This window comes from Microplitis mediator, chromosome 10 (assembly GCF_029852145.1).
Source record: "Microplitis mediator isolate UGA2020A chromosome 10, iyMicMedi2.1, whole genome shotgun sequence".
Classification (NCBI taxonomy): Eukaryota; Metazoa; Arthropoda; class Insecta; order Hymenoptera; family Braconidae; genus Microplitis; species Microplitis mediator.
Window position 1 is genome coordinate 13,982,119 of NC_079978.1, and position 15,751 is coordinate 13,997,869.

General features: G+C 32.5%; 1 protein-coding gene across 3 annotated transcripts in view; it reads left to right on the plus strand.

Moving 5' to 3' along the window:
• LOC130675558 (hemicentin-2-like) overlaps window positions 1–15,751 on the plus strand; it is a 635,075-nt gene that overhangs the window by 506,531 nt on the left and 112,793 nt on the right. For all 3 annotated transcript variants that reach the window (XR_008991309.1, XM_057481317.1, XM_057481316.1), the window contains exon 8: window positions 8,590–8,734. Coding sequence is in view for 2 of the 3 variants with exons in the window: in XM_057481317.1 (XP_057337300.1) it covers window positions 8,590–8,734 (145 nt within the window). In the remaining variant the exon portion in view is untranslated. The remainder of the gene's footprint in view (window positions 1–8,589; window positions 8,735–15,751) is intronic.

Here is a 15,751-nt window from a genome sequence, read left to right on the forward strand (position 1 = left end):
TTTAAGCATGTGTGCTACGTTGTGAGGAAAGTACTGGCTAGAGAGAATACACTAAATACTAAACAAAAAGATGAATTTAAACGAGAGTTTAAATTAAATTAAATAAAATAATTATATGTGTTGTCGGCCACGAAATAGGCAGGTTTCAGTCTGTCAATGAAAATTTCAGTATTGGCGCGTTTGTAGTTTACGATAAAATATTTATCGTGTCACGCGACGACTTCGTACGGACCCTCACACGGAGCTGAGAAAGATGGTCCAATTCGTCCGACTCGCACTAGTACGTGGGAGGAAGTGTTGAGGTCTCTGAAGCCGAAAACAGAACGCTCTCCATGATGCGCGGTTTCGGCTGGTGTCAGTTTATCAAAGTATGATTTTAAGTCACGTAAAACGCTTACGGCATTTGCGTGTGTATTTGACGGAACTAGTAGTTCACCTGGTAAACAAATCGCCTCACCGTATGCAAGTTCGGCTGGGGTAGCTTGTATGTCCTCTTTCCAGGCTGCTCGTAGACCGAATGAAACAATGGGTTGCGCGTCATACCAAGTGTCGTCGTGACACAACAGTGCGGCCTTGAGTTGCCAGTGTAGGCGTTCCACCAGTCCAGTGGATTAAGGATGATATGGCGTCGTTAAAAGATGTGTGATACTGAATAATTTTTTCAGAGATTGAAACAACGATGATCTGAATTGTCCTCCTTGATCGGACGTTATTCTATTTGGTACACCTATTTGGTACTGACAGTATCTGCGTCTCTGTTTTTAAGTGCTACGGCTTCTGGAAACTGGAAAAATCTGTTGACGATCGTCAGGCACTTGTTGTAGCCGTGAGATACTGGTAAAGAGACTAAAGCGATGTGGATATAGCGAGAGGTGAAGACATGTAACGATGAATCTTGTTTCGCTGACAATTTATGGAAGCTTTGGCCCATTCTCGACAATCTTTCTGGATTAATGGCTAAACGTAGCGTTTGCTCACCCGTTTCTGAGACACTCTGGTACCGGGGTGTGCCAGCGAGTGCAGCGCGTTGAAAACTTTCTTTCGAAGTTGATCAGAAACATATGGACGTGGTTTACCTGATGAAAAGTCACAATAAACTGCAACCGGATGGTCGTTGAAGACAATTCGTTGCCACTGTAGTGACGTCGTTGCGTTGCTAAGAAGATCTTGAAGTTCAGGATCGCTCTTTTGAGCATTTACCAGCTCATGCGTGGTAATCGGCGTCGAAATGGCTTCAACGCGTGACAGCGTGTCTGCAACGATGTTCTCATGTCCAGAAATGTGTCTAAAATCACTCGTGAATTGGCCAATAAAGTCTAGGCGACGAAATTGCCACAGTGATGCTCGTTCAGTACTTTGCTGAAAAGCAAAAAGCAGCTTCTTATGGTCGGTGTAGATCGCAACCTGCTTACCTTCAAAAATATGACGAAAGTGTCAGACAGCTTCGTAGATGGCATGAAGTTCACGATCGAACGTCGATAATTTTTGAATGGATGGCTGTAGTTTTCTACTGAAGAACGCGAGCGGTTGCCATTCTCTGTCAACTAGTTGTTGCAGACTGCACCAATGGCTGTGTTTGGTGCGTCAGAGAAAATAGCCCGTTGCGTCGTCGTTTGGATGCACAAGCATTGCAGCGTTGGCTAATGCCTGCTTTGCGTTGTCATAAGCCTGTCAGGGTTCTAGTGTCTTGACGATCAGCGTCGATTTTTTGACTTTTGGCCCCCGAGTAGTTTATTCAGCGGCGCAAGGATTTTTGCAGCATTTCTGATAAATTTCCTGTAAAAATTTATGGTTCCCAGAAAACCACATAATACAGAAATCGTACTAAGAAATTTTCGGTAAATGATTACGTCTACCCTGTCGGGAAACGGCTCGATACCTTTGTCACTGATGTGATGACCTAAAAATTTTACCTCGTGCTGGCCCAACACCGATTTGGCTGCGTTGATTACAAGTCCGTAGTCTTGTAAGCGCTGAAATAAAATTTTTAGGTGCTCGAGATGTTGCTCCTTGTTCTCTGAAGCTACTAGCACGTCTTCGATACATGGGAAGACAAACGGTAGGTCTCGTGTGGCCTGATCGATGAAACTTTGGAAAGTTTGCGCGGCATTTCGAAGTCCAAACGTCATGTATGGAAATTCGAACAAGCCAAAAGGTGTGATGATGGCTGTCTTCTCGATGTCTTCTTTGGCGACGGGGATTTGGTTGAAGGCTCTAACCAAATCTAGCACTTGAAATATATTTTTACCGTGCAGGGTTGCGATAAAATTGTTGAGTCGTCGGACCGGGTAATTATAATGTATCGTGCGCGCATTAAGTGGTCGATAGTCGCCACATGGTCGCCGATGTCCAGATTTCTTGGGTACAAGATGGAGTGGAGACGCCCAAAGATTGGCTGATGGACATGTGACTCCCAGTTGAGCCATCTTGCGAAATTCTTCTTGCGCGATTTTTAATTTATTTGGCGCAAGACATCGCGCTTTGCACGATACTGGAGGTACAGGTGTCGTCTTGCTATGGTGCACTGTCGAATGCTTCTTTGCTGAAGTGATTCCTTCAGGTCAAGTTATAGCCGGGTAGTTTGATAACAGTTTATAGAAACTGTATCACCATCGATTAATTTGATGCACTTTGCATCCGAGCGTTTTGAATTTACGCGTGTTTAGAGACCAGTGGAGCCAGCAAGAAAATCGGCACTAATGATTGGTTTCGTGACGTCAGCGATGATGAATCTCCACGTAAATTCTCGACGTAAACCGAGGTTTAAAGTCAATGTGACGTAACCGTATGTTTCGATCAGCGAGTCATTTGCTGCATGAAGTTGGTATCCTACTGGTGTAGGCTTGCATTTCATTCACCCGTATGGATAAACAGAAAGATCTGAACCAGAATTCACGAGGTATTGTGTATTATTCGTGGTTAGATCGACAACAAATAGGCGGTTAGAAGATGCGAGAGAGTCGCTTTCCGCCGCTAGTGACTCTCGTTCACGTTTCCCGCAAACTTGCAGCCTGGCGTACATTTGTACGCGGTTTTACCAACTTTTGTGTGGCAATAACAGATGCCTGTTTTCTCAAGCTTGCGTGGCTTGGATTCACTTCAAGGGCGTTTGTTTTGTTTTCGCTCACTTGTTTCTGCAGTGCAATCGTCTCCTGCGAGGATGATGATGAAGCAACAGCACCAGTGTGAGTCACTTGAAACATCTCATGTAGCTTATCGGCAGTTTTGGCTAACTCGTCGATAGAAGCTGTAGTTGGAGAGATAGCTAGAAGCTCTTGTGTCTTCTTAGGCAAGTTTGCCAGCTATCTTGCTTTCAGGACTACGTCATCAATGGTCGGCGCGAGTGATTCAAGATGGCGGAGGAACTGCGATGATGATCGGTCACCAATCGCTTCGCCATCTAGGAGCTGACGCAGTTTGGCTTCTTCAGACTTTGAGTAGCATGAGATAAGCGTAGCTTTCAACTTGTAGTATGGCTTCGTCGTCGGTGGGTTGATGATGACGGTCTCAACCTCACATGCATACTCGGTGTCAATGAGAGAGACCGCGTATTTGAATTTCTCTTTCTCAGTTGCTACGCCATGGATCGCAAACTGAGTTTCAAGCTGCGCAAACCATAGGCTCACTCGTTTTGGGTTAAAGTGAGGTGCCTTGAGCGAGTTGAGGATCATTGGTTTAGCATCTACAAACTCATAGCCTACCTTTGGATCTGACATCGTAAATGTATGAGAAACACTAACACAATAGAACTAATACAAAATTTAATACCATTGTAAGTGGATTAGTGTCCGTCGAAGCTGACTCACTGCTTAGGAATGTTCGAGACGCTTCGAGTCGCACGAAAATTATCACTGGGCGGAAATTTAACGCGAATGATAATTTTATTCACTGTATTTTACACAAGAATTCACTGATCACTTTTATCACAATTTAATTTGCACCCCGATGGTGTCCCTTAAATTACAAACCAGTGCGGCATGCGTCCAAAATGCCTCGCACTGAACCAGCCGTGATAAAAGGCTTGCACAACACTTAATTCAAACACGTCACTGTTGTAAAGAATCCGCGGAATTAATATTCACGATTAGTTATCAGCGGAGACGCGATGTTGTGCACTCAACGTGCCATTTGCCACGTGGAACGTGAGCACGAAATGGCGTCCTCTTGAAAATCAGGTCGGGTATTCACCAATGTAGTGACTGGGATGAGGTTTATAGGATCTTAATCACTACGTTAATTGATTTATCTGACTCCAATTGATTACATTAACAGAGTAATAAATAATTAGTTTTATTTAATGAAATATATGATACAATATAATGCTAGACACATTAGATATGTGTTGGCTAGTTGCCGGGTATCTCTCTATTGTACGCGTATATACTGTACTGTGTACTGTGTCACTACCGAATATCGTATCCACGTGGGGTAAAATATTCGGCGATCGATGATGATAGATGATTGACGGATTTATCCGAAATTATGAATTTTAAACTGGTTCAGCCTGGAGTACCAAGGGTTCTAGCTGTCAGATTGTTCGATGATGGAAGGGCTCAGATCTTTCCGTAGGGGGGAGAGGACAGAGCAAAAAAATATCTGAGCCCGTCCATCATCGAACAATCTGACAGCTACAGACCTTGGTACTCCGGCCTGCCTTAGTTGGATTTTGTAGTCATTATTTTTCTGCTCTCCCCTATTCCACACAACAAAAATATCTGAGCCCTTCTATCATCAGACAATCTGACAGCCAGAGCTCTTGGTAAACCAGCCTGAACCAGTTAGATTTTGTAGTCATTATTTTTCTATTCTCCCCTCTCCCTAGAAAAAGATCTAAGCCCTTTACTGTCGAACAATCTGACAGCTAAAGCTTTTGGTACTCCAGCCTGAACCAGTTTGATTTTTTAATCATTATTTATCTGTACCCCCCCCCCCCCACGCACCAAAGATCTGCCGAAATAACGAAAATATATTTAAAATATTTCCTACATATATGTCGATTACATTACATCATATATATTTGGCGTACAAAAAAATATATATGATGTACATTTTGACTATATAAGAAATAAATTTTTATATATGAAAAACAGCCAAAAGTTATGTATTTGAAATATATTTTTTTTTATATGTAAAATTGATGTGAAATATATGTACGTATATTTCACACATATTATAATTATATTTTATTTAAGGTAAATGTCCCAATACCGGAACAAGACCCAATACCGGAACGATTTGATAATCGTTATATTATGTTTTAACTCGTACGCGATGAAATTAAATAAAACTTTCTTTATTTAAACCCTTAATCTTTTAGTTACAAAATAGGATATAAAACAGATTTTAGAATATATCCGAAATATGAAAAAAAAAATGTTAATTATAGCAATAGTCTTGAATCCATGACTTTTTCATGTCTCTTAATGGTTTTGCTAAGAAATCAGTCAATGGTCTTAAGCTTATAGATAATGTATAGAATTCCTTTTCAATAATTTTATTTTTGTATGTGCATCTTAAATGACATAAAATTCACGAAAACATATTAACTTTACTGTTCGTCTATTGGTTCACCAAAATGAACCCGTGCCCAGTACCGGAACAGTCAGTCATATTAATGTCATTAATGTTATCAATAGACATTTACGGTGAGTTTTATTGACTGGCTAAATCAAGTGCAATATTAATTATTACTGGAGCCCTAACTTTTAATGCAGTATGTATGATTGTTATAAAAAAAGCATTAAATATAGATAAACTCTAATTTAAATCATAAAAAATAATTTTTTTTTTAATTAACTTTATAGTATAACCTCAAATGATTTATTTTGTTTCTATTCTTCAGTTCAAAGTCATTTTTTTCATTAGATATTTAATCATTTAAAAATTTTAAATACATTTTACATTATGAGTATGATATAGCAGACATCAGACAAATTTAAAATTATTAACAAATCGAGTAAATCATTAATAAAATAAAATTTTAAAAAATGCGCATTCAAAAAATTTTAAAAATTAGTAGTGCTCTTTTAATAAATATTATTTTTTTAATTATTTACCTTATTTATTTATAATTTTAAATTTGTCTGATGACTGCTACATTTACGCTCGTTTTACATTAATATTATTTAATAATTGTTAATATTTTCACTATGAATGAATACAAAAAAAACTCATTTTACTTACTGTTCCGGTATTAGGACAACCAAATTCCCGTATTGGGACAAGGCTATTTCAGCGTTCCGGTATTTTGTCTTTTGGGTGTCATAGAAAAAATTTTTTTTAGGTAGATTTTTTTAAAAATCTAGGTATTGTATTTGTCCTCATGGTCGATTTTTCAAGGAATTTTGTCACAACCTATCATAATTAGTTGAGTAGAGTTCGAAAATACCATTCGTTGAAAAATTTATATATGTATGTATATATATATGTAATAGAACCAAGTTTTGAGAACACGATTGCGCCTAGAATTCTTATCGGATGCTAATGAAATTTTTTACACTTATTCTATGGGCGATTACCACGGTTAAGTTCGAAGATGGGCTGAATCGTTCGATTAGTTTAGAAGATATGGCTGTTTTAAATTCCCACGATTTTTCAAAAAAAAAAAATTTTATCCATTTTCAAGTTCATATAACTTTCTTTAAAACTAAAACTCATAGATGATTTCCGTAAAAAGTATTTGAAAGCTTCTCTAATAAGCTTTAATTTATGACCTTAAACTTGATGTTTTGACCATTTCTTCAAATAATTTGATAGCCTTGAAAATTTTAATGGATTCAAAAAATGTTGAAAATATGGTTTTCATTCAACATCATTTATGCATTTCCCATTATAATCAAATTTCGTCAGTTGTATTTTATTGTGCACAAAATAACCTGTAAATTTCACAACTATTTTATATTTTAAAAGTATTTCTTTTATTACTTATGATGTATCAAATGTACCTCTACGACGTATGATTATAACTGGTCTTGTCATTACGATAGCACCTACAGTTCTTATCGGATCTTAATGAAATTTTCCACACTTATTCTATAGGCGATTATCTTGATCAAGTTCAAAGATGGGCTGAATCGTTCGAATAGTTGTGAAGTTATGGCTGTTTGAAATTTCCACGAGTTTTCGAAAAAATCAGTTTTTATTCACTGTTGAAGTTCATATAACATTAAAACTAAAACTGATAGACAATTCCAGTAAAAAGTATTTGAAAGCTTGTCTAATAACCTTTAATTAAAGACCTTATACTTAATGTTTTGACCATTTCTTCCAATAATTTGATAGCCTTAAAAATTTTAATGGAATCAAAAAATGTTGAAAATATGGTTTTCATTTCACATAACTTATGCATTTCCCATTATAATACAATTTTGTCAGTTGTATTATAGTGTGAACAAAATAACCTGTAAATTTCACTGCTATTTTACATTTTAAAAGTATTTTTTTTATTATTTATGCTGTTTCAATCGTACCTGTACGTCCTATAATTATACCTGATCTTGCCATCGTAATAGTAATTACAATTATGATCTCATACTAATTAAAATTTCTATACTTTGTTTACATGAAGGTTAGTTTAGTACATTACCTATATAATGTTTTGTCAAACCAATTATCTGAAGTTCTCTATCGAAAATAGTCGTTGTCTTATTTTACTCTCACTCTTAGAAAACGAGCCCTAATTTCATATCATGACTATATACTAACATGTATCACAAGATATGTATGTATGAAACTTTTTATATAGATTAATTGGAAAATCTACCTTCCATTTCGGCTGCCGAATGGCCTTTTTTTATATTAAATTTAAAAAAAATGAACTAATTTGATTATCTTCGAATAGGTAAATGTCTATTCTACATGATGTAATGAATTACTTTGGTTTATAATCTATTTGAATATTTTTAAAACAATAAAAATCAGTCGTATACCCTTCGTCGATCCGGTATTGGGACATTTACCTTATATGCCACATATATTTCACATACATCATGAAATATATTTTGTATATATTTTATTTCCATGGGGGTAGGTTCATTTTCATTTTATTAAATTTATTATTTAAAACCAATTTTTTCTATCTAGTCAAGAAGGATTTTCGACATTGTACCGTCGAGGAACATTTCGTGTTAATATAAAAATTAATGATAATACTAGCGTTTGATGTGTGAATTCTGAATTTGGAATTTCCAAATTTTTTTAATTTAAATCATGACGTGAAAAAATTTGTTTCTGTTAAGTATTGGTGTCCTTCTCTGCTACACACACTCTTGGAAATTATTAGACCTTAATTTACCCCACAGTCTTGCTTTGTTTTACCCTCTCTCCTATATAATAACGTAATCCTATATAATTAACGACCTAGTTATTATTCAAAGTTACTAACTGTATACCATTGCCAAACTAGTAACGATGCTATTGATAAAATGTCAATAGAAGCTTGGGTAACTTGATAATATAATACGGAGTTTCTAATAGACTGACAACTTGTAGAGGATGTGACGAGGATTTATCAAGATCTCATTTTAATTTAATCATACAAATAATGTTAATTAATTTTGGCTAATTGTATGTTATTATTATTATTTTCAGGAGGAAAGAAGTCAAAATTTAACAATTAGTAGAGTTGAGTTCGTTCCAAGTGTAGAAGACAATCGTAAACCAGTGATTTGCAGAGCTGAAAATCCAAGTGTCAAAGGGTTATTTTTAGAACAATTATGGACCTTGGACGTCGTGTGTAAGTACCAGCTTAATAATTCAGTATGCATAAATAATCTGGACAATATGGGACACTGTAAAATTTCAAAAAAGTATTTTCAATTTCTTTTTCATTCTACAAAAAAATTTTGTAATTCAAATTTTTTTATTTTTTTTTAAATTATAAATAAAAAATATCATATTTGAACAAAATGTATTATTTTTTTTTAAATCTCCCTTTTGCCTGGTATTTGCATATATATATATATATATTAGGGTGGTCCTTATTTTGGACATTTTCGAATTTTTATGCTCCCAGAGGCTTATGTGGTTCGAAATAAATAAAAAAAAATATCCTCAAAGTTTCAGGTCTCTATCTCAATTTTAACCCGTGCCGCACAGCGATGTAAGTTTCCCATTTAAATAACACGAGGTTTTTGGCATTGAACGATTAAGTTTTTATTCCGGCTAAAGTAATTTTTCGAAAAATTTGAAACTCTGTAGACTTTATCCTCATATTCGCAGCTACTCCTCAGAATTTTTACAGATTTTCAGCTACTATAATTTTGGGGATACAGCATGATGAAAAAAAGAAAAAAATTATTTTTTTTTTTTTTAGCTAAAATTTTTTTCAAATAACATATCAAATCAGTCTGCATCCTCATCAGAAGTTCTTACTTTTTTTCATCCTCGCACCTAACTGGGTGAACGATATATCTTTGTTGCACTAATACAGTAATCAGAAGCATTTTTTTTCAATTACAACAGAAAAAATTCCCTTGAAGTTTAAGCTTTTAATTCTAACGGGAGGAGTTACCGCAAAATTTTTTTTGTGATTTTTTCAAGAAATATTTTTATTTATGTTATTTGACTCTGTGTCTTTTTCAAAAATACATAATGCATTCAATTGATATCTGAGATCGGTATATCAATGCCACTAATCATATTATGTCTCAGTTTAACAGTTGATAAATATTATCAATAAATTAAATTTCTTTCAATATTTGCTTAAATAAGTTGGTCACCTTTAAGTTTATTATTTGTTTTAAGCAATAAATAATAAACAAAAGGTCGGTAGTTTTGTGTATTATAATATCGAAATAATTATATGTTTACAATTTTTTAACTATAATAAATTATTAATAAAATAGATCTCTTTTATAAATAAATATAATAAACTTAAAAAATCACAAAAACAAAATTTGCGACACGTGGTCCCGTTGGAATTAAGAGCTCAAACTTTAAGGGAATTTTTTTCTGCCGTAATTGAAACCGTTTGTGAGGTGATCATAATAAATTTAAAAAATCCATTTAAGGAACACTTTACTGCACACTAATGCAAAGTTTCTGATTACTGTATTAGTGCAACAAAGATATACCGTTCACCCACTCAGGTGCGAGGATGAAAAAAAGTAAGAACTTCTGATAAGGATGCAGACTGATTTGATATGTTATTTGAAAAAAATTTTAGCTAAAAATAAAAAAAATAATTTTTTTCTGTTTTTCATCATGCTGTATCCCCAAAATTATAGTAGCTGAAAATCTGTAAAAATTCTGAGGAGTAGCTGCTAATATGAGGATAAAGTCTACAGAGTTTCAAATTTTTCGAAAAATTACTTTAGCCGGAATAAAAACTTAATCGTTCAATGCCAAAAACCCCGTGTTATTTAAATGGGAAACTTACATCGCTGTGCGGCACGGGTTAAAATGGAGATAGAGACCTGAAACTTTGAGGATATTTTTTTTTCTTTATTTCGAACCACATAAGCCTCTGGGAGCATAAAAATTCGAAAATGTCCAAAATAAGGACCACCCTAATATATATATATATATATATATATATATATATATGTATCTATATATACATGATATTTAATATATAAATATGTAAACACTTATCTTAAATTCAAATGCTCTAAAGTTTTTTCAACTATTCTTGCTTCCTCAATTTTATTAAATATTTAATAGTATTTAAGTTCTTCATAAAATTTATTCTACTTTTGAAGTTAGAATACTTCTATTTGTATTTACTCAGTCGTCTCCCATTTGTTATTTTTATAAATCAATATAATATCGAAGTGTTCTTCCAGACAGGATGCAATATTTGATATGGAATATTGCTATCTTTATGGAATTAAAATCAATTTTCTTTATTCATAGTGCTTTTCTCAACACTTTATTGTATTTGGTCGTAAGCAAATAATATTTTTTTTATTAATTTATTTAATATTTTTTTAAGTTCTTATAAAAAAAGAACGAAATTTATTAAAAGAAATAAATTCCTTCAATAAATAATATTTATTTATATTTGATTTTACAATATCTAAAAAAAAAGTTTTTGGTATTTGAAGTACAAATTTTAAACGATAAAAAGAATATGATAGTGTCGTAAAACTATGACATTTGATAAAAGAAAAAGTAGATAAGATCCTGAAAATGACGTCATGTCACGTATTCAATTATATGTCTAACCGTCCGGGGAATAAATCGAAAAAATAACTCGGTACGTCAAGCGTAAGTAGTAGAACAACAAACATCAAATAAAAATATTTTTCAATAAGAGGTGAATAGAGAAGTAGAAAAAAATGTTAGTTGTGAAACAAATATCTTTCGGAAATTTATTATACAGCAACCGTCTACTCGCAAAAAGAAAGGTAGAGAATCCAAAAATACTTCTGACAGCTATTTTATTTAGAGAATAAAAAAACTCGCTGATTCCATTGAAATGCTCCGACAATTTAATATCTAGTTCAAATTAACAATTTAAAATATAGCTTTAAAACTAATAATTCACATGTGAAGCTCTTATGTTATTACATGAATTTTAATAAAATAAATAGAAAATCTTTCATTCATCAGCTATCATAATTCTACATTATTTTAATTACTATTACTTGTGACATTACTTGTACTCTTATTGAGCAAAGACAAAGGTTTAGCATGTATAACTTTCGAAAATGATAATTTATTGTAAATTTAATTAATTATTATTATCATGATAATAATATTTCGATAACTATCTTGAATTATTTGTTAATTTAAAAAATATTCATGTCTCTTGTTTTTCAATGTCGAATATTAATCAAAAAATAATAATATCATTAATATAGAAAAGGAGGTACCATATTGGGCTACTGTGACATAATGGACCTCTTAAGAAAAATATGAAAAATAGCAATTTTTACTATTTCGTGAATTTTAAAAAGACCAAATAGCTCATCGGTACAAAATCGCGTGCCGGGGCCACTTGAACCAACTCTAGAAATTCTAAAGATCAAATTTTTATTTATTATTCATATAAAAATTGTGTATCCAAAAAATTAATTCAGCATATGGTGTGTATTTTAGGGATTTTTAAAATACACTGAGAAAAGAATTTATCAAATATCAATAAAATTTATCAATATTTGATAAACGGCTTACTTAGATTTTTCCCAAGTAAGTCATTATCAAATATTAATACACAGTTAATTAAATGTTAATAAACGGCTTATTAAATATTAGTAAACGTGTTTATAAAATATTTATAAACAGTTTATCAATTATTGATCGGTGGTTTATCAAATATCAATAAATATGGACTGATTTATAGTTAACGATTCTACATATACTATGTATTATCGTGATATCTAAATAGTTTGTTTATTTAATATGGGTTAGATGGAATTTAGCAAATCCCATTTTTTAAATAATTTTTCCATAACATTTTATTTTTTGTTTTTTTAATTATTTCAACAAGCATAAAAACAATTTATTCACTACACTGTAAAAAGAGCGGTGTTAAAAATGGACTCGTTTCAACTCCGCCCGGTGTAAAAATGAAATTACACCGGTGTAGGAGGAGTAATACACCGGTGTTAAAAATACCGGTGTTAAAGCGGGGTAACCGGTGTAAAAGCGGAGTGAGACCGGCGTAAAAAGAGAGTAATACCGGTGTAAAAGCGGGGTAACAGGTGTAAAAGTGGAGTAATGCCGGTGTAAAAGCGGGGTAAATTGCGTCCACTTAAAGTATTAACTTTGAAAATGATAAAACACAAAAAATGTCAATTCTTTATAAAAATTAATAAAAAATATCATTTATTAACAAGTATAGTGATCGAGTAAGTGAAAATATTCACAAAGTAAAATATTTTAACATCGGTAAAGAATATCTACACCAGCGGCAGCGTTATTTTAACATCGGTCTAGAATATTTACACCGGTGGCGGCGTTAATTTAACACCGGTACAGAATATTTACACCGGTGGCGGCGTTATTTTCACACCGCTTTCGGGGGTAAATTTAACACCTACACCGCTTGGACTTACCCCGGTGATTTTTTACAGTGTATGAGTGTGACTGCAGCGCCAGACAAAACATGAACTACGGGAGGCTGTCAGAGTATGTTTTTATACGTAGGTCAATAGCAAGAAACATAAAAATAAATAAATATTATAAATAATAGTAAAAAAAAAAAGTTATAAAAAATATGTGACAGTTTTATAGTAATTGCAGTTTTGTTTTTTAGTTAAACGAATCAACAACGATTAAGTATAATGGTAAAAAATAAAAAAGAATGCAGTAAACATTTAGGTTAAGTTGTTTGAAATTCATATCAAAGTCAATAAATGATACTAAGGAAAAAACGAAAATTAAAAATGAATAATTAAATAGTTATCTCAATGCAATATATAAATATTTATTTAATTATAATTTAGTAATAATAGCCTCCCGTAACGCCGAAAGTAACCACTGCGAACGCTTCAGTTGATTTAATTTCCCCTACCATGGCTTCACTCAGAGCAAATTAGTTGTAACGGGTATATAAGGCAATATGTTAGGTTAGAGGGTACAACGCCACGACACTCATTAATACTATATACAAATCTCACATATCAATAGTTAATAAAAGTTTATTAAATATTAGTAAACTTCCTACTAAATATTAATCAACGACCTATCAAATGTTAATATCAATTTATTAATATTCAGCCGATGAAGAGATCGATATTTGATATATGTAGAATAGTATTTAATAAATACAGTCGAATATTTAATATATATAATATATCAAATATCGATAAATCAATTTATCAAATTTTAGTGAATTTTTTTCTCAGTGAATTAAAAAAAATTTTTTGCACGACTCATGATGCGAAGAATCAGAGTGTGCTTTACGATCGAAAAATTTTTTTTTTTTGCACATAAATATAATTACACAGTAAAAAATCGATAGTGAATATGAATTTTATTTTAATCCGAATCCACTTTGTCACTCGCAATTCCAGAGTTTAAAAACAAATCACTCAGTGAAAATAATTAAAAACTCCCCGATGAAAAAAGATTTTGTCTAATCATATATGATCATGCATAATTGTCTATATATGATCAGATCCAAAAATTGGCCGGGTCTGATCATACATAACTTGATCTGATTTTATATGAACAGATATGTTCATATATGATCATGCATGAACGAATATAGTCATTTTTAGAATCTCATTTAGAATATCTGTAAATTATTAATTAAGTAATTTAATTAGGATTTATTGTCTTCATCAATTTAAATGGTTAAAATTAAATAATACAAAAAAAAAATTATTATCCGTTGACTACTATTTTACTACGAGGTCACCCGTCCAATCAATGTCCCACGCCGATGCTGCTTAACTTTGGTTATTGATGGATTGTAGTCTCTGTACTCTCTAGTCTGTTGTACACTTATAATTAAGAAAAGTTTATGGCATTACTTAACTCAAATAATCAAATCGAGACTTTATACTTTTAAATTGCTGCCGAAACCTTTGAACATTTTTTAAGTATTGGGAATTTAAGTTTGATTGATAGTTGACAGAATAAAAATTTAATAACTTTGATATTAAAAAATTGTCATATTATTTAATATATATATATATATATATATATATATATATATATATATATATATATATATATATATGTATTAGGGTGATTCAAAAAACAAACAAATGTTTTTTTTTTCATCCAAACAGGTTCAAAAGTTTCGTTTAGAAAAACAAAGACTTTGAAAATTAGAGCTCTCAATATTAATATTAACATTGTCCGTATTACACTTTTCTATTTCCCATAAGAAGAACATGGAAAAATTTTTTTATGTCTTCTGATTTCTATAAGGGGCTAACGATGCGTCATATGAATAATTGGCATGCATATTTCGGTAGGGAATTGAATGCTCTACAAAAAAAGATTCCTATCATTTTTTGCGAAATCTATTTGTTCAAAAGTTATTTGAGGTTGAAGTCGAATTCATATTAAATTTTGAGTTTTTCTTACTTTTCCGGCGAAACTATCAGACCTATTACAAAATATCATGGGACCTTTTTTGTAGACAATTTTATTCCCTAGAAGTTATACCGAATAAAGTTTTTTCGGATTCCGCATTGTTTTCTAGTTATTTTTATTTTAATGTCAAGCTCTTAAAATTGATCGGAAGACTATTTTTAACTTCCCGCTAAAAAAATCGACGATTTTCGAAAAATTGGGAAGTTATTGTTTTCACCCCGATTTTCGAAATTCAAATTTTCATCAGATGTCGACGTTCTTAGGTCCTAGGAAGCTATTCTGACTATTTTCAGAATGATGTCCGAGTGTATATGTATGTGTGTGTGTGTGTGTGTGTGTGTGTGTGTGTGTGTGTGTGTGTGTGTGTGTGTGTGTGTGTGTGTGTGTGTAAACTCTTTGTAACTTTTTAACTAATAAATCGATTCAGAAGGTTTAGGTGGTAATTGAAAGAGCTTGTTAGCCCTCAACTTTCCTGAAAATTTCAGATCATTTGATCAAGTAGACTCGAAAATATTGGTAAATTACGAAAAAAAAAAAATTTTTTTTTTAGTTTTTTAGTGATTTCTCAGAAACGAGTTGAACGATCGACTTCAAAATATACTCAGCTCTAGAACTTTATAAGCCGCGTCGAATGCCACCACAACCATCTCAATCGGTTAATTTGTTCGAGAGATATCGTTGGCGAAAGAAATGATAAAAAACGGTTTTTTTCGATTATCTTTGAAGTGACCATACGATCAATTTCAAAATTTAATCA